The sequence below is a fragment of the Heloderma suspectum genome, chromosome 7, assembly GCF_057233095.1.
Source record: "Heloderma suspectum isolate Gila_16-S chromosome 7, 16-S_ref, whole genome shotgun sequence".
Lineage (NCBI taxonomy): Eukaryota > Metazoa > Chordata > Lepidosauria > Squamata > Helodermatidae > Heloderma > Heloderma suspectum.
The window spans coordinates 45,967,004-45,993,570 of NC_139464.1; the positions used below are offsets into that span (position 1 = coordinate 45,967,004).

At 43.1% G+C, this 26,567-nt stretch overlaps 1 protein-coding gene across 13 annotated transcripts in view; it reads left to right on the forward strand.

Annotated features, from left to right (window-relative positions):
* The first annotated feature begins 551 nt into the window (after positions 1 to 551).
* ZC3H7B (zinc finger CCCH-type containing 7B) overlaps positions 552 to 26,567 on the forward strand; it is a 77,776-nt gene continuing 51,760 nt past the window's right edge. For 3 of the 13 annotated variants that reach the window (XM_084809954.1, XM_084809961.1, XM_084809966.1), the window contains exons 1-7: positions 919 to 1,229; positions 8,771 to 8,831; positions 10,550 to 10,583; positions 19,344 to 19,541; positions 20,904 to 21,062; positions 22,224 to 22,304; positions 25,358 to 25,417. In XM_084809954.1, the coding sequence (XP_084666080.1) occupies positions 1,175 to 1,229; positions 8,771 to 8,831; positions 10,550 to 10,583; positions 19,344 to 19,541; positions 20,904 to 21,062; positions 22,224 to 22,304; positions 25,358 to 25,417 (648 nt within the window). In that variant the 5' untranslated portion in view covers positions 919 to 1,174. The other 10 variants (XM_084809955.1, XM_084809963.1, XM_084809957.1 and 7 more) reach the window with 8 other exon arrangements.

Consider the following 26,567-nt stretch of genomic DNA (forward strand, 5'->3'; position numbering starts at 1 on the left):
AAAAGTAAGTCCCACAGAGTTCAATAAGATTTACTCCATTGAACTGCATATAGCAGTTGTTCCCAAAGTGGTGCACTCTGGATGCTTTGGACTACAACTCCCAGCATTCCTGACCATGGGGCTCATGGGAGTTGAAGTCCAAAACGTCCAGGGGGCACCAAGTTGGGGAAGGCTGGCATATAGGCATACAATCCAATCTTGAATGAGAAGTAAGTAGTAAGACTGAATGTCAAGTATTTCTTCAATATATCTTCATTTATGTGGCAAACGTGCTTCTAAAAAAAAGTTTGTAAGTGGCTATGGTTTATCAGATTGGCATTTACTGAGTGGCAAGGAAGTCTATTCTACAAAGATATTTCATTGCAACTGCATATAGTTAGTACTTGTAACAAAAAAGACAAGGAAAATACTAGAAGCCCAGACGCCGAACAAAAACAGCGGGAAGTCCCTATTATTCTAGAGGGGAATGCTGGGAGTTGTAGGACTCCGCCCCACCCCCCCTAACATGGGATTGCGCCCTTAGTCATTCTGTTGCTGGAGTGTTTGAGGGGAAGAGGGTGGGGGTGGGGGAGCAGGTGGTCCTTAGGACCTAGAAGGATCCCAAGGAAGAGTTTTGCCTGGTTAGCGAGGCTGAGCTAGAGAGACCTGGAAATGAAAGTAAAAAAGACGAGGAGGCACATGGAGGGAGCTGCTAGGTTAGCAGTAGTAGCTGCTCTAGGAACAGAATGCTGCTTTCTGTAATTAAATAGCAATTACTGGTATTATTACTAACAGTAATAATGCTCTAATAATATCTCTAGTAATACTATACCATTTATCAAGGCGAGGTGATCATAGTGTAAGGGAATACCCAAGCAGAGGAGGTGAGTTGGTTTTTTTTTTTTTTTCTGGGAAAGGAAGAAGGGTGGGGGGTGGGGATAGAGAAAAGAGGTGAAAAAATACCCCCTGAAACAATATTGTATGGGGCTTGCGAATGAGTAACGGAAATATTACTAGCTGCAACTATTGCTTAATCCCTGCCAGAAACGAATATACGAACGGCTCAGAAATGGATTCTTTCCATAAGCACATATAGTTTGGAACAAATTCTTTAAAAACCATTCTTCCCACCCATGCCCTCCACCCCTTTTGAGGTAGGGATCGAGAGGCTGTTGTAGGAGTTCGTCGGCAGTGAATGGCGATCAGAGAAACCCTCTGGAACGATGGGGACTTTCCACTATTTTTGTTCGGTCTGGGGTTTTAATATTTTAGTTGTCTTTTTTGTTACAAGTACTAACTCTATGCAGTTGCAATGAAAAAAATATTTGCAGAAGCGCTGATCTCGGATGAAAGGGACTTTGCTAACGAAAGGTTTGGTCGTTGCCTTATCTGGCTTTTCATAATCTGACTTGTAAAAGTTACCTGTTCAGCAGAATGGGAAATATTTCCTTAAAAAAACTGAGGTTTTGTGGGGGTTATTTCAGCCTGAAAGCACCCGTGACACTTTATATTGTGAGTTTAGCGGCACCAAGCTGAATGTATATAGTGAGATTGCGACTTCCACAGGCAGACGGCGCTTTCCTATCCATTTCCGCGATCGAGGTATATCTTTGCCGGTTGCCTTTGCTAAGCGAGTCCGGGGATTGGAGGCCTTGGATATGTGGGGATGGGATCGATTTTGCTCCAGTGGAATTTAAACCAAGAATTGGGTCTTTTAGGGTTGTTAATCGGGGCAAAGTAAAGGCAACCATTTGACAGTACAGGCAATAAGACGAAAAACATCGAATAATTAGCGAATAAACAGGCTACAATCGTCATACAAAGGGTTACGAAGGTCTGTTATCCGCCTGTTGCATTAATATGATCGCTAAAACAAAATATGTCGAAAGGTGTGTAGAATAAACACTATAGGAATGTGTTTAAACCGTTGCTGAGAAAGAGAATCTGCCCCCACCCCTGCAGGTACCTTTACCGGTGTATATTTGGGGAGACTGAAGCTCTAGAAACTAGAGCCTTACAAGTAATCCTAAATTAGGGTTTGCAGTTCTACACCATTAATGTATAAGATGAATGGCTGCAGCTAACCTGCACATCTTTCTGTATGAAAAACAAAATAGTACATTTTGCGTGAATGTAACAAACCTGTTGGGTTTCTGTCATGCCATTTGTACAATTTCGGGAGAGAGCCTCCTTATCCTATAACCAGTGAAACCTTCCAGTGTGATGGGATGATAAAAACTTTGTTTTACTGAAATGTCCAGGTTTTGAGAGGTGTGTGGAAACTATGAGATCTGAAGCTATCATAATAAATGTGTATTCCTCTTGGTTTAAAAAAGCTCTTAGGGTATCTTCCCAGCACAGTTTTGAGCATTTACTTGACAGCTTTATTTTTCAATATAACCTAAGATCCTTGGGTTTGTAGAAGCCTAATGAAATGAATTTGCCCCAGCATGCCCTGGAAATTGAGAAACAGTATAGCAGATTATGTTTGCAGCAGTTGTTCACAGAACAGCTGAGATTCATAGATATGGTTTTGGTAGAGGATGGAGTTTTGCAGGCATGTTTGAGGGGTCATGCAGATAGACTGAGGTGCAGAAAAGGAGGGATTATATTTTAGTAGGGCCTAGGGTAAGGCAGGGGTAGGCAGAAGGTAGGTGTCTAGATGTTTGGACTTCAGCTCCCAGAAGCCCCTACCAGCATGGCCAATGGTCAAGAATGCTGGGAGTTGAAGTCGAACACATCTAGAGATCTACCTTCTGACCACTTGTAAGGTACAATAGGAGAAGGAGTTGGGTAAAAGAGAAAGATGCAGAAGATGGTAATAGTACTTGGGATCTGTATTGGAATCCATATTGGATTGATGGTTAGATGCAAGATGCCAGTGTTGTGTGTTCAGAAGAAGGGAGGTTATGGAATGTTCCATCCCTGGCTCAAAGGCAGGGGTTCACCACCTTTCTGAGTCAGTGAGCTTATTTGGAATTTTGAGTGTGTGTCATGTGTGTTCTCACAAAATGGATGCTATGGCGGAGGGGGCTTCCCCATTCATAAAATGGCTGTCAAGTTGGGCATGGCCAACACCCATTTCCCAGAAGACAAACTGGTGAGACTAAAAGAAAAGTAACTTACCCAAGAACCTAAGGACCAGGCAGTGGTGGAGTCTGAGCTCCGAAACACAAAACCACTGTTTTGAACCCAATTAAAGATGGCGCTAGAGGGGGGCCCCTTTGTTTTGCAGCATGCCAGTCTCCCAGTTTATTTTTTTTAATCTTAAGAAATAAAATAAAAATCAGAAGCAGGGAGCCTAGTGGGTGCCAAAAAAGGTGTCCACAGGCACATTAGTGCCCAGAAGGAACACGTTGGAGACCCCATTCTAAGGCAATGGGGATGGACTGATTTATTCTCCATTAATCTAAGTCTTTAAAATACCGTGATTTTTTAAAAGGTTCGAATCCTACCCTCCTTTCCACCCTTTGTTTTTATGTATTCTACCTCAGTCGTGAAAGTAGCTGTTGTGAAAATGGAAAAAAAATACTTGAATATTATAAGCTTATTACAAAGTTGCGCAGAGTATTTCAAAGCAGATCTGATAATATAATTAGATACATGGTAAGCTCTAATGTCATATAGCAGTGATAGGCAACATGTGATTTGCAGACCATATGTGGCTCTAAAGGCACTTTTGAACAGACTGTGGGTTATTAGAATCTTGGCATTCCACTGCTTTGCATAATAAAATTAGGCTTCTAGCCTTCATGGTGTGCAGAGTTAATAAGCTTGAAAACATAATAGCAAAAATTGCTAAAGGATTGCAAACAAGGAGGCAAATAGAACTCTGTCCATATATTAAGGAATTTTGCCACTGATTTACCTGTCTCAAAATACAAATTATAAAATACAAATTATGTCTTGTGGCCCCCAGTTGTAACTTGACATATGCCAGATTGATGAAAATGGCATACAAAATTATTTGCAACTAACGTGAAAATGAGATGTAATATGTTTTCAGTATGGTTTTCAGGCTGTTCAGCATTTGAACATTTTCTCTTTGTGACTTACATTTTGACAGGATGCATCAAAACTGAGTTTTGATTATCCAGTCTTCTCACTAAGATGTGTCGTTCTTCCAAAGCTACGGGAAAAACACTCTCTGGATTTCTAATTTTCAATAAGTTGTTGTTACCTATCAGTGTATTTGTAACTCTTTGGCAAAATATGTGTCAAATCCCATTGAGGCTAGGAACAACATCCAATTTGGTGATCCCCATGTCCAGAGTTGAGATCTTACAAGTCCAGAAAAACACTCATGTACGTACAACTCTGGTGAACTGCCTGCTTGGAAACTGGTGGCTCCATTAGCCACCTAGAATAATCAAGCCTAATGCAGGAGATAAGTATACGTATGTGGAAGAAATTCACTTTTGGGAACGCTAGAAGAGCTTTGGAGCTAGTATGAGTCAATGAAGTTAAACAGCAGAAGAGACACCACTGACTTCTGCAATCTTCCCCCCATCCAGAAAATCTCAGCTCTTTCTGGATGATTATTTCTTATGCAATAAGTACACAGTTGCTTCAAGGGATCCTGATTCTTTCCCGATTCACAGTATCTGTGATGTCTGTTGTGAAGAAATTGCTCTTAGAAAAATTGTTTTCCCAGTGATGAACAACTGTATTTTCTTGCTGGGGCAAAACAGTTGTTTCTGCTCCAGCTTGTTTATCTATGCAGTTAGAGGAGTGCTATGTGTACTATAGTTGTATGTGATGAACACCTATTGGCTACTGCCTGTAACATCAATGGTCATAATTGACAAACTCTTTACCTGCCCTCTCATGCTACCTCTCTTTGAGAACTTAATGGAATGGCAAATTGTCTTGTTGCTTTTTTTCCTCTTAGAAATTAATTTTAGGATGTCCACAGCCCCTCTCTAGTGCTGGAGTACCTATCTCACCAAGGAAAAGTGTGGTGAACAGACCTTCCTCCACTACATCTAAGCTACCTCACATAATCATTTCATAGGTACATTGCATTGGCCTAGCACTACTGTAAGAGAACAACCTGGATTGTTTTTTTTAAAAAAATGAGAGATTTATTACAACACCCAAAAACATACCATGCACTTTACCAAAGGGTAAATAAACAGGCCCTTGCCCAAAGTGAGTTATCTAAAAGTAGTAAATAGACATGCAAATCATGGCATAATCAAAGAAAATATTTGTGTTGATAAACATTAAAATATAATGGTATTTGTTTAATTTTAAAATGTGTTGCAGGGATATTTTGCTGAACTTTTACTCTGCTGAGAAGGCCCGTTACAAAACTGCATTTCCAAATTATGCCATCTGCATATTTAAATGATTGTTCTGGTGTTCTTGTAAATCAGTGGTGGCATATATGTGGGCAAAATTCTGTGGATGAGATTGTGTATTATATTTTGTATTGCTTGCTAAAAATATTGTAAATAAATAAAATAAATACATACAAAGATCCCAAACACAGATTCTTTATGATAGTGTGTAGAAATTTCTGAGTAGTGATGAATAAGGATTACTTATTTGCTGGCTGAGGTTCTTAAATAGTTTATAGTTTTGTGTGTGGTGTTGGCTAAGATAATTAGAGACAACATGTAAAATCTATTCATACACCTTTTCAAGTTGATCAGTTGGCATAAAGCTATTACTTGGTCTGTAATCTAACTTGTATTGTACATCATGGGGCTTGTGCTGATTCTCAGTTGGATTTTATTTTTTCTGTGTTAATCTTCTCTTTTTGCAATTATGTTTTGGTTGTAGTTAATAAAGTAATGACTGGCTTTAAAATATCATGTTTCCAGCAATTTGGATTCTTAATTTTCTGCAGATTCAATATGTCTTTCATTGCACTTGAATAGTCCTTTCAATTTGCCTATCACAATTAAGGTTGAGAACAAATTTTTCTATTCTGTATTTATAATCTGATTTACATCAGAACATCACGCTGAATGATAACACAGTTTTCGTGCTCTTAATTTTTCTTCTGAACTGATTTTGTTACTCGGTTTCATCTCTATGGTTGTAGTGATACTGCCATAGATAATTCATGTTCTTGCTTCTGGCTTACATCTTCCAAATTGTAAACACCTAACATATGCTCAGGGGGTCTAGGAATTTGCATTGCCATGAATTGTATAAGTTGGTATTTTCTGTATCCTGTAAATCAGGGACTGACTTGTAAGTTTGTTTTCTAAAAGGTGTGAGTCCTTGGATATGTGAAAATAGAACATTGTAAAGGTAATGCATGTCAGGAAAAGATGTGTGGAAGGATGCCCAAGATGTGAATATTTCTACAGACATCTTATATTTTCTTCAAATGGACTCTTTGGTTACTTTTCTAGTGTTCATTTTTCATGCATCAGGATGTGAATGTGACTACTCTCATCTGTGTGTATTTAGAAAATAATTAGAAGTGGACATTACCTTTTGTTTAAAATTATCCTTCATGATTGCAGACAAAATAAAAGCGGGCAGTTTTTCATAAAGCCTAGAAATAACGAGAGGTTAGAGTAGGACTTTTTTATGGCACATTGAACCTGATGTTCACTGAGGCTAGAATGTTAGTACACCAGTTGAGGCCATTTCTGGGTAGTGGAGATCTAGCAGCCTTCATTCTTACTTTTATAACTTTAGGAGTTTACTACTGCAATGTGTGCCACATGGAGTTGTGTTTGACAGCAGCATTCCGCACCATTCAGTCTCCTTATTTGACTGTTGGTTCTTGGGTCCAATTGAAGGTGGAAGTTTTGACCTAGTTTGCACATAATGACAGCCCATGGTTTAAACAACCTATGGGCTGTCATTCACAAGCAGGAGAGAGTGCACATACTGCCTTCTGCACACCTGCCACCTCTGCTTTTACTCAATCTAAAGTTGGCCTGTTCATAGGCTGTTGAGCATGATGAGCGAACCTGGTGTACTGGGTTGTTTAGGGGCGAAACAGCCCAGCAGTTAACCCATGGTTTGTTGCTGGGTTAACCATTGGGGTTGTTTAGCCCCTAAGCAACCCAGTGCTCTAGGTTAGCATATCATGCTCAACAGCCTATGAACGGGCCAATTGTAGGTTGTTGATTAAAAGTGGAAGTTACTGGTGCACTGCAGGCAGCGTGCCTGCTCATCGCCGACAACCCATTGGTTGTTTAAACCATGGGCTGACAATATGTGAGAACTACATTAGTATCCATATAGTTCTAAATGGTCTGGACTTCAGGTTTGCACACCTGTCTCAGCCCATCCTTCAGAAAAGTTGTACAGTTTCTTATTGTGAAGGTTTGAGGCCTACAGAGACAAAGAGAAAAATGGTCAGGCTTAGAGGCCTGGGTTTTTTTTGTTGGGAAGAGGTATCCTTGAGAGTAATAGTGTCATTTCTACAGTTAAGTTTCATTTCTTCAGGTTTGAAACAGTACTTTCGGTTTCGAGGGAGGAGGGTATATAAAGAGAGCAAGAGAGAGAGTAAGAGCAAAGACAGGGAGACCAGAGCCTGAAGAGGGAGGAGAAAAAAGCAGCCTGGCGAAGTCTAAGTACAACTAGGGTAAAGGAACTTGCATTTTGCAATTTTTATTTTCTCTTAAGACCTTTTATCACTCAGCTTTATTATGTAAATATCTTTAGTTGTGATTTGCTTGCTTTAATTTACCAGTAAACTGTTGTAGTTAAACGCTGTGTCTAGAGTGACAATCACCCCATGTCTGCAGCCTAAACCCCACGTTATTGGAAAAGGGAAGGTAAAAGGAGGAAGGTGGGACTCTTAAGGAGGCAAGGGATCCTTAAGGACTTGCTCAGGGGGTCCAGGTCATAAGGAGAACCCTGACATTTATCCTGGAAGCTTTTTTTTTAGTGATCTCACTTAATTCTGAGCTAGCTTTGGTTTTGGTATGGGGTACGATACTGGATTATGGCATGTCTATATGCTCCTTTAGTTCATTTCAGAAAAACGGCTTAAAAATCTTCATTAGATCCTTGAGTTGATGAATATAAAAAAGCCCTATTGCATTGGGCCAGAGGTTTATCCAGTCCAGCTTCCTGTTCCCCACAGTGGCCTATCAGATGCCTCTGAAAGCCAAGCCTACAAGGCAGGCACAAAGGCAGCAGCCATTCCCTAGCAACTAGACCTACTGTCTCTGAGCCTGGGGGTCCTTAGGCCTGTCAACAGCTATTAGCTATGATAGCTAACTCCCTCTTACAGCCATCTACAGTCTCCCAAGAACGACGGCAAGAAATTGAGGAATATCACCTCTTGTGCTTCACCACTATGGTTCATCCTAGTATGGTGTATAGGTTAACTCTGGATTGTTTAACCCATAAACAACCCAGAGTGTTTGGACACTATAGTAACAACCTGCGAATGGGGCATTTGTAGGTTGCTTATGCAAACTGGAAGCAGCACGCGCACACAGCACACATCCTGGCATGATTTGCTGCCATGACGTGCAAACTGGTCTAGAATCATCATTTGAGAAATATAATCAGAGAGACTTTAGTTTTTGCTAAATTCATAAGGGTTTTCAAGAGAGGAGTGTCATTGATGTTCAACTAACCCAAATCTGCATTACCCTTCAATCTACGTTGGTTGTGTTGTTGGCACCACAAAAGTTTTAAAGTTCTTGTTTGTTAAGAAGAAGGAGAGAGAAAAGGAGAAAGATTAATATGCTGTGGGAAAGAAACCTACAATGTTGATGTTTTGTTGCGGTTAATGTTAAATCTCTGCAGATTAATTGGCTCGCACAAACTGTAAAGATTTAATATATATTTTTCCCCACTGCAGTGACTGTAATGGAGAGACAAAAAAGAAAAGAGGAGATAGAGAAGGGACTTCAGTTCATTCAGTAAGTGAACAAGTTTGGAGAGTGTGATGTTTCTATTTTCATTAATCTGTGAAATCAAGTAATCCCTGCTTAGATGTATTTATTTTTAAATGGTTTAATTCATTTTCCTCAATGCCTAATAAAATGAAGGCTCTATGAAATCCATGGAACAGCCAAACAAGAATCTAACCACCATTCCATTATGACTCCATAACTCCAGGAATGTGGTGCCATTGCAGAGAAAGCACCTCTTGGTACATGAAAAAGTAATTAGAACCCATTTGCCCCAGCTTGTTTCACTGATTTATTTAAAGGGATAAATGGATTATCATGGCAGTTCACTATAGCTGGGTGCTCAAGACTCACATTCCATGCTTGATGGCTGCTTCCAGTTTACTCAGCCGTGAATGAGTACAACTTCAAAGGATAGAGAGGTCAAATTTAGTTGGAGTCTATGGCGCCCACAAAGCTTCCTTACATCTGTAGGCTATGGAAACTGTTAACTTAGCCAGATTTTCTATAATGGCCTGGGTGCATAGGTGCTTTGACTTTCCCCCCTCCACTTGTGGAAAATATTAGTTCCTTCTATTGAAAGAGCTCAATGTATTTGACAAATATCAATGAATTGAACAACATGCTTATGATGTGAGGAACTAGTAGCACTCTTATTTTGTAGACAGGAAAACCAAGATGTTTGTTTTAATATGTGCCCTTAGCTGACTGTGGATAAAAATCCCCACCAACTAGCCACAGGTGATGCTGATGTGTGTGCCGGGCATATTTTCTAATAATTGAAAACACCAGACTTTTGGATGGCAATCTTGGTGAAACATGGGAGCTGAGGCACCTTTGTTTTCTTTATCCCTTTCAGTTTAAGTTGAACCCATCTAGGATGGTATAGGAGTGATGTCATGCTAACTAATACTGTACCACAGCCCTCCTACCTTGTGCCCTCGAGATGTTTTGGACTACAAGTCCCAGCATTCTTGACCATTGGTCATGCTGGCTGAGACTCATGGGAGTTGGTCCAAAATATCTGGAGGGCACCAGGTTGAGGAAGGCTGCTGTAGCTGGTTGTATCACAGTTCAGTCACTAAGCAGAGTTGTCCTGCACTAGTCAAGCCAATAACTTTTACTGCTTTGAAAATTAACAAATACACATGACCAGCCATTGTTTTGATGATCCTATACTTTATATTATGTTATGTTATGTTTCTCTACTGCCCAATAGCTGGAGCTCTCTGGGCAGTTCACAGCAATTAAAACAACAATATTAGTAGCTTTCCAAACATTGTTATTTTAAACTTGCCATCTTGCACAACAGTAGCCATTAAAACCATGTGAAAGAGATCTTTCCGTTAACTAACGTTTTTTTTTTTTTTGTAGAAAAGTAATATCCTTGTTTGTGTATGAGAAAAGTATTGCGCAGGTAAATTTGTGCAAACCACAGCAGTAGTAGCCAAAGGTACAATGCAGTGTCCCAAACAGAATGTTACTGTAAGATTTACAGTAATGTTAAGTAAAAGCTATGAAAAAGGCTGCTAAATGTATTCTACAAGTGCATTTTTGAAAGTGAGCAAATGGATACCAAGCAGTAGCAATGCCAGCAAGTGAAAAAAAGGGAAGAGGTTCCCTGTTTTTGGTCATATTGTGTATTTAGAGTTGCACCCTTGTGCACATTAGGTTGATACAAATATTTACACATTTCTGTATTTCACAAGCTCTTTGTCTTTGTCTAGGTCTACATTACCCCTAAGCCAAGAAGATTATGAGGTACTTTTAAGATGTGACTTTTATTTTAAAATATGAAATGTTAATACGTATTGTCTTTTTGTCAAAATTGTGCTGGGGGGAAGTAATTTCCTGTTGTGGCTGGATGGGCATAGTTGCATGTGGAAAAATCTATAGACACTCTTGGCACAGTTGGAGTAGAGTTAGGAAGTGAGGGTTTTGCACTTTATTCATATGGGGAGATCATGATTATATATTTTTATTTATTGCAGATGTTTTACAGTATCTCACATCAGTTTACAAATTTAAAAACAACTTCTGCAAAGCCATCAATAAATTAAAAACATACCATAAAACAAAACTCCAAACCCAGCAGCAGTGCCATAAAAACACACAAACTAGCAGAGCATAGGATTAGCAGCAATCCCAAATGCTTTCTGAAAAAGAAAATGTTTTGCATACTTCCGAAAAGGCACCAGAGAAGAGACTGTACAGGCCTCTTTAGGAAGAGAGCCCCAGACTAAGGAAGCATGTGGAAAAGCCCAAAGTCTAGTGAAAATAGCAGCAGTAAAAATTTCAGTGTGAAAAGGGCAATTAGGAGGAGGAGGGAGAAGTGTCTCAGCAGCTCCCCCACCCCAGTCCTTTTCTTTTTTCCCCATATCTCAGAGTACCCTAAACAGTCCTGCTATTCCATTGGTCCTGCTCTGCTGACTTCTTCATGAGGCACTGTCCTCACTTAGAAATCAATTAGAAATGAATAACTAGGCCATGAAAACTCAGAGTTAAATTCTCTTTTGATGTTTATTTTAACAGAGGGAAGCTAGCATGCCCAGGTGGTCTTATCTAGGGGAGAACTAGATGTCAGGGGTGTCTCTGAGCATAGGCAGTGGCAGAGCAGCTCAGAGTCCAAAGAGGAACCGCAAAACATGGGGGAGGAGCTTTCCCAGACTTCCAGTCAGGGAGGGACAGACTCCTCAGGTTTCAGTAGTCCAGCTGGACAGAGAGAGCCTCTCTTCACCCCCCTGCCCTGTGAGAGGTAGTGAACAGGGAGAGGTGGGGCTTGGACAGCCTGAATTCTTAAACGCCAGGCGCAGACACAGGGCCAAGAGAGAGATGGCGGGGTGGAGCTTAGGCGATCTGCCTGATTGGCCTGGCGGGAACAGCTATGCGTAGATATCTCATGAGACAGAGGGAGATCCCTCCCCACCCCTTAAGTTAGGGAAGCGTGGCCACCTTTTCTCAAATGGTAGGCAACTTTCAATCTTCCTGGTTTCCCTTTGAACTCCCTGAAGGCATTTCCTTTGTAGACTGTGAGTTATGACAATTAGCATCTGTATGATCCATTGAAGTAAAAGGATTAAAGAGTCGTGAATAGAAGCCTCTTGTCTGTGTTTTGATTTAGCTGTTGGAGATCAGCAGGGACAAAAGGGATATTTGACACTACTGGCCCCAGCCTATAGTGTTCAAACTATAGGGAGTGTTGTCTCCTTCCACACTATCTCAGTATTTTATGATCAAAAGAGCATTCCTTGCAGACTCCTGCAATCCAGCCTCCAAGAACAAAACCTCTCAGCTCAGTATTCTAAGCTGAAACAGAGACAGCTATCCATCATAGCTTTTTGAACCTAAACCTTTAGTTCATGAAGAAATCCAGGTTTCAGTTGGACTTCCTGTCCCCAGTATACCAGAATCCATAAAATAGGTCCAAGCAGTTGGGCCGTTGGAGTCTGTACTAGGTGAAGTTACTGAACTGCCTTCAAAGGCAGCCCCTTAGTCCAGCCTTCCCTAAATTGGCACCCTCCAGATGTGTTGGACTACAACTCCAATCATCAGTCAGTTTGGGCAATGGCCATGTTGGCTGGGGTGATGGGGGTTGGAATCCAATACATCTGGAGGGTGTCAGTTTAGGGAAGGCTACAGTAGTCTAATGAGCAAGCCACCCAAGTGTGAATGACAGTGGCCAGATCTCTTATGTCCCAGGGGCAGGTATAGCTGATATATCAGCTAACATTGATATAGGACACTCCAGGCCACAGCTACAACCTTGGAATATAGGAGCAATACTGGGTCCATCAGTATTCACAAGTTGTGAACCTGATCCTTACAGGAGAGTGTCACCGCATTCGGAACAGGCATATCTCCCATTAACTCTACCACTGGGTCCTCCTCTGCCACCAACTCTGTCTTATCCAAATCAACTTTTAGTTTGTTCACTCTCATCCAGTCCACTGCTGATCACAGGCACAAACTAAAGTTTCTTACTGCCTCACTTCAATTTGATGAAAAGGAGAAACAGAGCTTGGTGTCAACCTACTGATGACGCTAAACTCCAATGACAGCCTTATCTAGCAGTTTCATATAAATGTTAAATACCAAGGGTGACAATATTGAGCCCTGAAGGATAACTTCCATGGCGGGAGAAGCAGGGAGGGCATTTTTCCAGCACCACCTGCTGGAAAGTCCAGGAAGGAACAGAACCACTGCAAAGCACTGCCAACCCTACTCCATCCCAAAAGGCAGTCCAGAAGAATACCATCGTTGGTGGTATGAAAAGCCACTGAGAGGTCCAGGTAAAACAACAGTGTCACACTCCCCCAAATTCCCTGCTGGCAAATTTTGCCAGTCTGGCTATTAAGGGCGCAATCCTATGGCTGCTAGACAGTGGCTAGACGGCCATAGGATTGGTTGGTTCCCAGAGCCGCCTCCCCGCTGCCTCGTAGGCGACATGGATTGTCACTCGCTCCATGCTCATAGGAGCAGTGTGGGGCAAAAGGGGACATTCCCAGAGGCGGGGAGGAGTGGGAGTGCAGAAATTCCAGTACGATGCTTCCTATGTGCCGTCTGGCCTCCCCACCCTGCACGCTGACATCCCGCGGCTAGACAGCCAAAGTCGGCCATCTAGCTGCGAATGCAGGGCAGATGGAGCAAGGAGGAGAGGATCCCCTCTGCTCTCCTCCCACCATGCATTGGAAAGGCAGTCGCCTCCGAGTTCAGAGACAGCCACCTGTCCTGATAGGATTACTCCCTAAGACACTCTCAGTTCTGAAGCCAGTCCCAAAACCAGGCTGCAATGGATTGATAAACAGCTTTCTCTAAAAGCACCTGGAGATGACTGGCCATTACCATCTCAAGCAACTTGCCCCCCAAAAGACAGATTAGAAACTGGCTGATAATTCCCCAAGCCAGCAAAATCCAGTGATGGATCAGTAACTGGATTGGCTATATTCCTTCCAAAGAAATACTGTGCAAGGCTTGATCTGGCAGAACCTGCCAGCAGAGGAGAGTTTCTGGTTACCTGGGTACAGGTGGAAACAAGTCTGTAGTCCATGTAGAAAAAGACAGGAGGTCAAAACTTGGGAGGCAGTCTGCAGGATACAAGGAAATGGCAAGTCACAACAAAGCAGAGCAAGGCAGTCAGGTGGGTAGGACAATGCAGAAAGCAGGCAGGCAAGAAGACTTGGAAGTGAAGAGAAACGCAGCCTTGGCAAATGCGGAGTCACACCCAGCAGCATATCGAGACAATGCATTGCCCAGACTGAGGGACTGTAGGAGATGGAGGTTTGTATAGCAGGATGTGGAATTGGATTGACCCTCCATAATCAAGTGCCTCCCAGCAACTTGCTGCAGTTTGCTTTTCTGACCAGCTGCCCTGGGAGCATAGTAACAGGCTGGATAAAAATAGATTTATGTTTTTACCTGTTAGAATCTTTCTCTTAAAAAGAAACCTGATTTAAAGTGAAATTCTAAATTATATATGTATATAAACTAGTAAAGCCGACACTTTTAGCACCACCCTATGCATATTTATGTAGCAGTGTCACACAGTGTCTAGTGAGGCTTACTCAGATGACTGTCCATAGGATTGCAGCCTTAGGCTATAATCCTATGCACGTTTACTAGAGAATAAGTCCCACTGAAATCAAAAGGACGGACCTCTAAGTAAACATGCATAGGAGTGCGCGATTAATCTCTTAAAACATAATCATGGACATCTATCAAACTGATGGAACTGAAGGCTGCTTTTTATGTTAAAAAAGAAAAGGAAAAATGTGCAGCATTTGAGGTTAAGTTTTATAAATAGCACAGGTTGTTATAGGCTTTCTACTGGACCCAGAGACTAGCAAGTAGTCATTGGCCCTACGATCCAGAAGATGCCATTCTGTATTGCATCAGGATGATCTATTGAGCTATGTGGGTGATCTTGACCTATTTTATGCCTTTGAACTGCCTGACCCTTCCAGTGGGTTCAGTTTCAAATCATGAATACTTATGCATCTACTAAGCTAAGAGACATGGGCATTTACCTTCCAACACTGTTTCTCCCAGCATCTACCAGCCCTGGCTTGTGGTAAGTTCTGGACACTTACAGCCTGATCTTACACATGTTTACTCTAAAGGAAATCCCATTTTGTTTAATGGGACTTGCTTCCCAAAATGTGTACATATGACTGCAGCCTTCATCTTCAAGTAGGTGATCTCGCTTAGTATCCTTTGTATGGGAATAGAGAGACCCAAGCAAAAATCTGTCTCTAAGCAGATATAATTCTGTAGCGAAGTGCATGTGAGCTGCAACATCAAAGGTTCTGCTCCTGGGTTGTATAAAGGCTCTATTACGCTGCAAGCCAATATGGTTTAATTGCTACAGGAACCAGTTACTATGCATGCTTTTTAAAGAAATACATGAATTGCAAGAAGGAAAACTTGATTTCAGTTGAGCCCATTTATGCACTGAACTGTTCGCTTGCTCTTAAAGACACCTCATTCGCGTCCAGAAGCAATTGACAGAACGTCTTGCCCGCAATCTCCTTGCAAGTGTCCTCACACCAACCTTTACTACAAGTCCAGGGAATGCCTTAACTGAAGGGCTGTACCATGGTCAATTGGTCCTGGTTTTCTTGTTGAGTTCTGTCTACACTGTGTTGTGACATCAGAACACTGTGCAGCATGGACAGGTCTACAGTGAACTGTAATATTGTGATGTGACATAATATGGAAGATGAAGCAGATATCGTGTGGCTCTCCAGTCAAGGAACGCCGTTCCTCACAATTGACTAGTTATTGTTCACAAAATTGTAAGCAGGAGATTGTAGTGTTCTAGGATTGACCTAATTATGTACCTTTATATTATGAGGAAGTACAATTTATTATTTATTTATTTGGGGTATTTTTATGTTGCTCCTCAACCAAAAAGGCTTCCAGAGCAGCTTACTTATTATTAATGAAACAACACAGTCTCTGCCTGCAGGCTTACAATCTAAAAAGACAAGGCATACAAGGAGAGAGGAATGGTGAGGGAAGGGGGGGGAAATAATTCTTTTAGCAGGGCTGGTAGAATGGCCCTGCTCTCTCTCAGCTCAGCCTGCTGGAATGGCTGCTGGTGGTGGCAGTTGATGGTGGAAGAGCCTTTCAGTAGGGCTGTTGGAATAGCCCTGCTCTCCTCCTCATCTCCCTCAGTTCAGCCTGGTGGTTTAGATGTCGGTAGGGCACTGTTGTTGTTCAGTCGTTCAGTCGTGTCCGACTCGTCGTGACCCCATGGACCATAACACGCCAGGCCTTCCTGTCCTGCGCTCTCTCCCGGAGCGTGCTCAAGTTCATATTCATTGCATCGGTGATGCTATCTAGCCATCTCATCCTCTGCCGTCCCCTTCTCCTTTTGCCTTCAGTCTTTCCCAGCATCAGGGTCTTTTCCAGAGAGTTTTCTCTTCGCATTAGGTGGCCAAAATATTTGAGCTTCAGCTTCAGTATCTGTCCTTCCAATGAGCACTCAGGGTTGATTTCCTTTGGGATGGACTGATTTGACCTCCTTGCAGTCCAGGGGACTCGTAAGAGTCTTCTCCAGCACCACAGTTCGAACGCATCAATTCTTTGGCGCGCAGCCTTCCTTATAGTCCAGCTCTCACAGCCATACATTACTACTGGGAAAACCATAGCTTTGATTAGACGGACCTTTGTTGGCAAGGTGATGTCTCTGCTTCTTACTCTGCTGTCTAGGTTGGCCATAGCTTTCCTCCCAAGGAGCAAACGTCTTTTAATTTCATGGCTACAGTCACCGTCTGCAGTGAACTTGGAGCCCAAGAAAGTAAAATCTGTCACAGCTTCCATTTCTTCCCCTTCTATATGCCAGGAAGTGATGGGGCCAGATGCCATGATCGTTTTTTTAATGTTGAGTTTCAAACCAGCTTTTGCACTCTCCTCTTTCACCCTCAACAAGAGGCTCTTTAGATCCTCTTCGCTTTCTGCCATTAGGGTGGTATCGTCTGCATATCGGAGGTTGTTGATAATTCTCCCGGCAATCTTAATTCCGACCTGTGATTCATCCAACCCGGCGTTTCTCATGATGTACTCTGCATATAAGTTAAATAAGCAGGGCGACAATATGCAGCCTTGTCGTACTCCTTTCCCAATTTTGAACCAATCAGTTGTTCCATGTCTGGTTCTTACTGTTGCTTCTTGACCCTCATACAGGTTTCTCAGGAGACAGGTAAGGTGGTCTGGTGCTCCCATCACTTTCAGAATTTGCCACAGTTTGTTGTGATCCACACAATCAAAGGATTTAGCGTAGTCAATGAAGCAGAAATAGACGTTTTTCTGGAATTCTCTTGCTTTCTCCATGATCCAGCGAAAGTTGGCAGTTTGATCTGTAGTTCCTCTGCCTCTTCAAAATCCAGCTTGTACTTCCGGTAGTTCTCGGTTCGCATACTGCTGAAGCCTAGCTTGTAGGATTTTGAGCATCACCTTGCTGGCATGTGAAATGAGTGCAATTGTGCGGTAGTTTGAACACTCTTTGGCATTGCCCTTCTTTGGAATTGGAATGTAAACTGACCTTTTCCAGTCTTGCAGCCACTGTTGAGTGTTCCAAATGTGTTGGCATATTGAGTGCAGCACTTTAACAGCATCATCTTTTAGGATTTTAAATAGCTCAGCTGGAAGACTGTCATCTCCACTAGCTTTGTTGTTACTAATGCTTCCTAAGGCCCACTTGACTTCACTCTCTAGGATGTCCGGCTCAAGTTCAGTGACCGCACTATCATGGCTATCAGGGACATTCAGATCTTTCCTGTATAGTTCTTCTGTGTATTCTTTCCACCTCTTCTTAATCTCATCTGCTTCTGTTAGGTCCCTGCCTTCTTTGTCCTTTATCATGCCCGTCTTTGCACAAAACGTTCCCTTGATATCTCCGATTTTCTTGAAGAGATCTCTAGTCTTTCCCATTCTGTTGTTTTCCTCGATTTCTTTGCATTGTTCATTTAAGAAGGCCTTCTTTTCTCTCCTTGCTATTCTCTGGAACTCTGCATTCAGTTGGGTATGTCTTCCCCTTTCTCCCTTGCTTTTCGCTTCCCTTCTTTCCTCAGCTACTTGTAAAGCCTCATCAGACAGCCACTTGGCTTTCTTGCATTTCTTTTTCTTTGGGATGGATTTCGTTGCTGCCTCCTGAACAATGTTTCGGACCTCCGTCCATAGTTCCTCAGGCACTCTGTCTATCAGGTCTAATCCCTGAAATCTATTCCTCACCTCCACTGTATATTCATCAGGGATATGATTGAGGTCATACCTGAATGGTTTAGTGGTTTTCCCTACGTTCTTCAATTTCAGCCGAAATTTTGCAAGAAGAAGCTCATGATCTGAGCCACAGTCAGCTCCAGGTCTTGTTTTGACTGACTGTATAGCGCTTCTCCATCTTTGGCTGCAAAGGACATAATCAATCTGATTTCGATATTGACCATCTGGTGATGTCCATGTGTAGAGTCGCCTCTTGTGCTGTTGGAAAAGAGTGTTTGCTATGATCAGCGTGTTCTCTTGGCAAAACTCGATTAGCCTTTGTCCTGCTTCATTTTGTACACCAAGGCCATGCTTGCCTGTTATCCCGGTGATTTCTTGACTTCCTACTTTAGCATTCCAATCCCCTATGATGAAGAGGACATCTTTTTTTGGTGTTAGTTCTAGAAGGTGTTGTAGGTCTTCATAGAACCGATCAACCTCAGCTTCTTCGGCATCAGTGGTTGGGGCATAGACTTGAATTACTGTGATGTTGAATGGTTTGCCTTGGATTTGTACTGAGATCATTCTATCGTTTTTAAGATTGTACCCCAGTACTGCTTTTCCCACCCTTTTCTTGACTATGAGTGCTACTCCATTTCTTCTAAGGGATTCTTGCCCACAGTAGTAGATATGATGGTCACCTGAATTAAATTCGCCCATGCCTATCCATTTTAGTTCGCTGATTCCCAAGATGTCAATGTTCAGTCTTGCCATCTCATGTTTGACCACCTCCAGCTTACCTTGATTCATTGATCTTACATTCCAGGTTCCTAAACAATATTGTTCTTTACAGCATCGGATTTTCTTTTCACCACCAGACACATCCACAGCTGAGTGTCCTTTCGGCTTTGGCCCAGCCGCTTCACTCTTTCTGGTGCTACTTGAAAATACCCTCTGCTCTTCCCCAGTAGTATATTGGACACCTTCCGACCTGAGGGGCTCATCTTCCGGCGTCATATCTTGTAGCCTTGTGATACGTTCCATGGGGTTTTCTTGGCAAGAATACTGGAGTGGGTTGCCATTTCCTTCTCCAGTGGACCACATTTTGTCAGAACTCTCTGCCATGACCTGTCCGTCTTGGGTGGCCCTGCACGGCATAGCTTATGGCTTCACTGAGTTACGCAAGCCCCTTCGCCACAACAAGGCAGTGATCCATGAAGGGGCACTGTAGCAAGGACAAAATGAGATGACCTGCTTGGGGTGGAGGGCCTGGAAATGCCCTGTAATTTTTGTGACATGTTCACTCTCTGTTTCTTCATACAGGCCTTTTTGCAAAAGCTGGTGCGAAACTTATTTGTGGAGGGCAATGACTTGTTCAGAGAGAAGGATTTCAAGCTGGCACTGGTGCAGTATGTAGAAGGGCTGAATGTGGCTGATTATGCAGCTTCTGATGAGGTGACCATTCCAGTGGATCTTTTATGCAAGCTGCATGTCAATCGGGCTGCCTGCTACTTTGCCATGGTAAGTATGCTTAGGGATAGTTCATACATCCCTGTGCTTTGGTTGATCTTCCAACACTTGATAACTTGCCTCTGAATGTGTGAACAGACTCCATTGAAAACTACTGTATCGAAGTCATTTTTAGATCTGTTGTGGCTCATTTGCACATGCAGGCCATTATTTGATGTTGCACATTTATCAAGTGATGACCATACATGTGTGATTCATCCCTTAGCCATTTTCCTTTGGAGCAGATGAAAGGCATATGTACTTCAAGGAGAAGAATGGGAAAGGCAGCGTACTGTTTAAGGGCGCAATCCTATGGCCGCCAGCATAGGCAGCGCGGAATGGCCCCGTGCTCGGAAGAGGAAAACAGGGTGTTCCTCCACCTTCCTGCAGTTAGACAGCCGAAATCGAATGCAGGGTGGCTAAAGCGCGGAGGGGACAATCCCCTCCATGCTTCTCCTGCCCTGCATTGGATTGGCAGTCGCCTCCGAGTTTGGAGGCGGCCGCCTATCCCGATAGGATTGCGCCCTCCGATGTTAACTTGATGCACTGAGCTGCTATGGAAGGCAGTATAGCACATGATGTCAGAGATAACTTGGTGAGAATTTATATAGTGGACCGCTGTGCTTAGAGCCATAATTCTCAAAACATGAAGCAGGTCATGTCAAATTCTAGAGGAGTAGCAACAAAGAATTGTGCTGCACTGTGAAGACAATCAATCACATTTATTGCGGTGCAAGCATTTGTAGGCTACAGCCCATTTTGGCAGGAATGTGTGTATATGTGTAAATATAAATACACAATACACACACACACACAGACTCAGCTCAGACGTATTGATGTGCAAGGAAGGGGAGAAGGCAGGTGGGGTTAAGCCAGAGGCTTGCTGCTGTTTGCTCTTGTCACAACAAAGCATGATTTGTCATTGTGTCTGAGCTGAGACATGCACATGTATTCACATGCATGCACACATGAGTACAGAGAGCAGAAGGAGGTTTTGCACATTAGTATCCAAAGAACTGGTAACTGTATAGGAGGATGAAATCTTGGTCAGGCCAGTAACATTCTGGCCAGTTGACAACCTTATTACCCTCAAGTCTTTGGAGAGCAGGAGGTGTGTATTGTAAGCCATGTGTCTGGTGTTCATGAAGGACGCCAACTACTTGTCCCTGATCCAAAGGCCAGGAACTAGTCAGCAGCTTCTGCTACAACCCATATCTGTTTAGCTCTCTCTTTTGCTCCCCCTTTCTTTTCCTTATGCACAGTATCTAAGAGCAGCTGGTACAGATTAGCTGGGACAGATCTCACACAGAAGGAAACATGGAGTATCTATTTATGTGAAAGATCCCATGGTTATGTTGGTCTGTTTTTCAAAAGGGCCTGTATGAGAAGGCTTTGGAAGACAGTGAGAAAGCTCTGGGATTCAACAAGGAGAACATCCGTGCTCTCTTCCGGAAAGCCCGTTGCCTGAATGAGCTAGGGAAGCACAAGGAAGCATATGAATGTAACAGCCGCTGTTTGCTCTCCCTCCCGCATGTAAGTAGTGGCTTACACATTTACAGATATTCAGGTCTTTTTAAATAGAAAATCAGCTTTAGGGCACAACCCTATCAGTTTGCCGCCCTCTACACAGAAGTCTCCGATCTCAGAGACTTCTGAGATTCCAGTGCTCTGCCAGGCTGCTGCTAGCAGGGCAGGAAGAGCAATGGAGGTGATTTTCACCTCTCTGTCCATCTTTCAAAGTTTTTCCATTAGATGGGCCTCTGAGCCTGCCTAGTGGAGCATGATGGCAGGGGTGGGTCTGGGGCTGGAGAGGCTACAGGATAGAGCGTATCCTAACCTCCCTCCCTCCCTCCCTCCCTCCTCCCAGCACACCAACTTTTTGCTCTCCCTGTCCGAGGTCATGACACCAACCTCAGAAGAGGAGCTGCTGCAGAGGCTGGGAGGCTGGGAGGGGGAAGGGTAAAGATCCAAGTGGGGATTTTCACCTCCAAGGTCGTAGCTCTGTTTATGGCCTTGGAGGTGAAAATCCCCAGTATCCTATGGCCTCTGAGACAATATCTAGGGGCCATAGGACTGTGCCCTAAATGTTTTAAAATAAAATATACTCAAAAGTTCAGAGCTTTTTCCCTCTTCCTCTCATTAGCGCTCTCTGTCTTTTTAAGCCAGAGTGCAGTAAAAATGTTATCAGGGAATCTACAAACCTTCCAGACCTCAATCATCAATTAATACGTAGAGAATCCTATTTCTAGCGCAAATATGGCAGCTATCCAAATCTCTAGCACTTCTTATTGCACATAAAACTTTGAGAATGTATGGCTGTTTCTGGTAAAGATTCCCTTCCCTTTCCCTTACAGCAGTTGCTGCTTGTCTTCCCCCCGTCCCCCAACTCACACACTGTCTCCATGCCCTGCCTATCTATCCCAGTCTCCTTTCCCTGCTTTGTTCATATATTTGCTCCCATCTTGGCACAGGTGTCAAAAGAACAGCACTGGACGTAGAATAAATTATGCAAAGTAAATGTGAGCAAATTTAACTTAACACAGTTGTGCACAATTCTACCTATGGAAAAGTGGTACAATGGGACAGATCCTGGATTGTTCAACAAACCATTGTTAACTTAAACCATGGCTTAGTGTTACGTGCAAACAAGTGAAAACATCTGTAAATAAGTCTTTATTGTTTTCTCTGCTGAAGGATGAAAGTGTGGCACAACTTGGCCAGGAACTTGCACAGAAGCTAGGATTAAGGATCCGGAAAGCGTATAAGAGGCCTCAGGTATGGTAGTCGTATTCCACTCCTATAATTAGCATTCATTGGGCATTATTTTTATCCTCTCAACAATCCTTGGAGAAGGGCTAGCTTAGCCTTCCCCAGCCTGGTGCCCTCTGGATGTATTGGACTACAACTCCCTTAATTCCCAGCCGTTATGGCTGGTTGGGAATGGTGGGAGTTCTAGTCCAATACATCTGGAGGGCACCAGGTTGAAGAAAGCTGGGCTAGACTGAGAGATAATGACTTGCCTAAGACTAACCATTGAGCATCATGGTTGGGCAGGAATTTGATCTTGGAGGTTCAACGTCCAGACCCAGTGCTCTCCCACAGAACTGCATATCATATGATCCACCAAGCTGGCTGGAGCTTATTGGCAATGTATAGTGACCTCTGAGCTGCTTGGTGCTCACCTCTGTTTGTGTCATCCTAGAGAGAGAGCGAGCAGAAATAGGAATTGTTGTCTGAGCTCCTGGTGGGCTGCTATACATCACTGGTGCTCTGAGTTGAGCAGGTCTGATCTAGCCACTGCACCACAGTGGTTCTCACTGGAGTAGTAACTGGTTTGTATGTTTGAGTGTCTGTGTGTGTAAAAGGCTTATGAGCAAACCAGAAGGTTGGACTAGTGAGGCTCTGTACTCTACCCTACTTTCAAGGTACCTGCTATCATTTCTGGTAGTTAATTTCCTATAGGTACACCATTTTATTTTTTCAGCTTATCTCTTACTGTCCTGTAACTTTTGCCTTGGGATTGGATGATCCTCATATTAATGCTTGCCATTTGAGATTGCAGTTCATGGTTGCAAGGATCGAATTGGAATATGTGCATCATTAATTAGAAGCTGCCAACTGAATTAAGCTAATGAATTCAGAACAGAATAATTTTATTTGGTTACCCATGAAAACTTCAGAGAATGTTATTGTGCTTGCTTGGGACATGTGTCTCTAAACATGTCTGCAGACTACTCTTATGTGTTCAGGGAATAAACTCTTCCAGAACATGTGTGACTGAGGGAATTTAGCTCAAATGTGGTGCTAGGGGAATAATTTCCCACTGTTACGCTGGCGGTATTTTGCTGGAGAACAGGCTGCTGTTTGTCCTTTAGAGCTGTTCTAAACTATCATGTTTTAACCAAAACACAAGAGAGCCAAGCATGAATAATGTCCAGATTGTTTGGTCTAGGTAGCAGAATGGTCATGTAAGGTACTCAGGGGAGTAATGGAAATGAGATGAGAGCTTTCCCAAAAATAAGGTTTTATTGAGAAAATATAACAAAAATGAGCAATTAAATGGTTAGCTATGAAGGTTTCCGAGAATGACAGGAAGAGAGAGTGAATGAGGGGTTGTGGGGTGAGTGGTATGGCTGTGCAGTGTCATTCTGGCTTCTGAGGAGAAGGGGAAAGGAGGGAATTCACAGCAGAACTGAGAAAGGCAGGGAAAGAGGGAGAAAGAGACTATACGAGTCCATCCTGGAGAAGCAGATGCTGTTTGTGGGAGTGGTCACCAGCCTGAAGCTCATGACTTTTTTGTGTGTGGAGGGGGAGGAACTTTAGAATTCAAGCAGAAGGAGAGACTCGAGGGGAAAGGGTGTGTGTGCAGAGGGAGGGAGGAACTCTGGAGACTTCACCGAAGAACTTGGGAGAGGAACTTGGAGAAAGGGACCTGGACCTGGGGGGAACTCGGCGAGGGATTCTGGCTTGCCAGGACAGTTCCACACTTCACTGGATGAAGGTTTAATGTACAAAAGTATGGTCTTTGGAGGGTGTTTCTCAGTTGTGCCCTCAAAAGAGGCTGTTGTTTAACCAAAAAGAGGGACTATGTGCTGGTAGGATGACTTACGGTAGAACATCTTGTATGGCACTGCTTAGAGCAGGGTTGGGCAAGTTGTGGCCCTCCAGATGTTGTTGGACTGCAACTCTCATCAGCCCTAGCCAGCATAACCAGTGGTGGGGGTGATGGGAGTTGCAGTCCAACAACATCTGGAGGACCACAAATTGCCCACCCCTGCCTTGGGGACTCTCCGTGGCCAGTTCAATAGGTGGTACAGTGAGGCTTGATTGGATTAGAACTGGAGGAAGGTTGGGTGTTTATGATCTCTGGAGGTCCCATGCTAGCTGAATAGTGGGTGGGGGCACCTCCTTTTCTGTGTTTTGGCAGAAAATGTAGCTTGATTTGCCCTGTGCAGCTAGATCCTTACTAGCTTACATTCCCAGGCAAAACCATTTAAAGCCAAGGTGTTGGGGAACATACACAATCACAACAAGAGAGTGACTACCTGCCTCCTCTCCGGTCAAAGCTTAGTGAGCACTATTTGCTTCACTCAGGATGAAATCCCTACATGGTAGTCAATTTGTGGTTGTGAACAGCATGGAATTCACATGAAGATTGTCATGCTTGACTATTCTAAGCATGTCTTGTGCTGTGTGTATGGCACTGGAAAGCTAAGATTAGTTTCAGTTCCCAGTATTGGTGTACTGGGGTATATACACAATTCAGTACAATTACATACAGTCAGAGAGAGCCATTTTGTATGATTGCCTGCTTTTTCTTATATTGGGGAGCACGATGTTTTTGGCCCCGAGGGCTCCATTGGTGTTTGCTGGGGTGCCAGGGGCCATACATGTTTGTGCACATGCATATACATGTACACTCACATGCACATACATGTACATTCACATCCCCCCACATGTACATGCGCGCGCGCACACACACACACACACAGGCACACACTCTTCCTTCCTTACCAGATAGGGCTCTCCCTTGTTAGCACTGGCAAGGGAAACTGTTGCTTTATCTCTGATCTCTCAGGAATGGTTGGCGATAAGGGAAGGGCTTCTCTCACTAGTGCTAGTGCTGGCAAAATTCTGGGCTTTCCATAGCTAGTGCTAACAAGGGAAACTCTGGGCGGAGTCCCCACGGCTCTGGTAACTGCATTGGAAGTGGCCAAGGGCCACATGCAGGTCATAGGTTCTGTCTTACATAGAAGTGACCGTGCTGGAATCGTGTCATTGATCATTGTTCTGCTAAGTGTCTGCTACTTTCTCTCTCTTCCTTGCAGCAGGAATTGGAAACATTTTCTCTACTCTGTAATGGCCTTTCATCCACCTTACAAAATCAGGTAGGCCTTTATTGTTAAAATGTTACAAGTGGGACCAGCAACAAAATGTTGCAGTGTGGAGTGCGCCTGTTCAGGGCTGTGGTTAGCCTGCCATGTCCTCTTCCAGGAATCTCCATTCCATTGCCCATTCTCCCAGTTCTCGGCACCCTCTTGCCCACCCCGGACACTCAGTATTCTGGAATCACTGAGCATGCTCTGTCTTCACAGAGTTGTTTGGGTTTGTTTTCCCCCTAAAGATGTTTGTTCTTCTGCAAATCTTGAGATTCTCCCAAGCATGCTGATACCTCCCTCTTGTTTCCCAGTGGCCCCATTTTGGCTACAATCCTGTCAGCGCTCACTATTAGAGGGAGTGATAGGAGTTTTTAGCTTCTAATTTTCTAAATGCTTTTGACTCCCTTCTAGGAGTTGAAAAAGATCTAAACGTTTCTTTCCCTCTTTTTAAGTCTGTATTATTGTATAGTTTGCAAATGATAGTTTTGGTCAAGGATTCAAGCTTCTCTTTTTCTAAGTCCCCTTGGGAATGGTGTCTCCCAGCATTGCACAGTGGAGAATGTTTCACCTGCCTAGGCTGATCTAATTCTCTTGCATTCTGTTGCTGTATGTACTGAGCTTTCCTCCCTCAGGTTCTCTGGATTTAGATTAAGAGACCAACTTTAAACATTCAGACTGGTTTCCAAAAATAGGTGCTTCCAGTTAATGGTAAATATGGAACAGTTAGCTTCACCTCATCTTTCTAATGGCGGAACAGTCTTGTAGCCTAATAATGCTGGTGGCCAGGAGGAGATACACCACTGCTGTGCTGGTGGAACCAGCACCATATCCTATGCTTACTCACCCCAGGAGGGGAGGGGAAGCACACATTACCTTTTTTTTCTTTTTTTAAGTGTTTTTTTAAATATACATACATCAATTTGTATATATCTATAACAATGAATATATATGAAATGCATATATATGAAAATACAGCTTACTAGCAATTATACACAGACTTCAACAAAAACAGACCAGATATCCAAGTAAGTATCCATTCGAAGGTGGCGTCTGTATGCCATCTGTTCAAATGTTGAGAACGTTACAAGGTCCTGAATCCATTGCATTATAGGAGTTGAGTGTTTATCCTTCCAATGTTGTAATATAAGTCTTTCAGCTG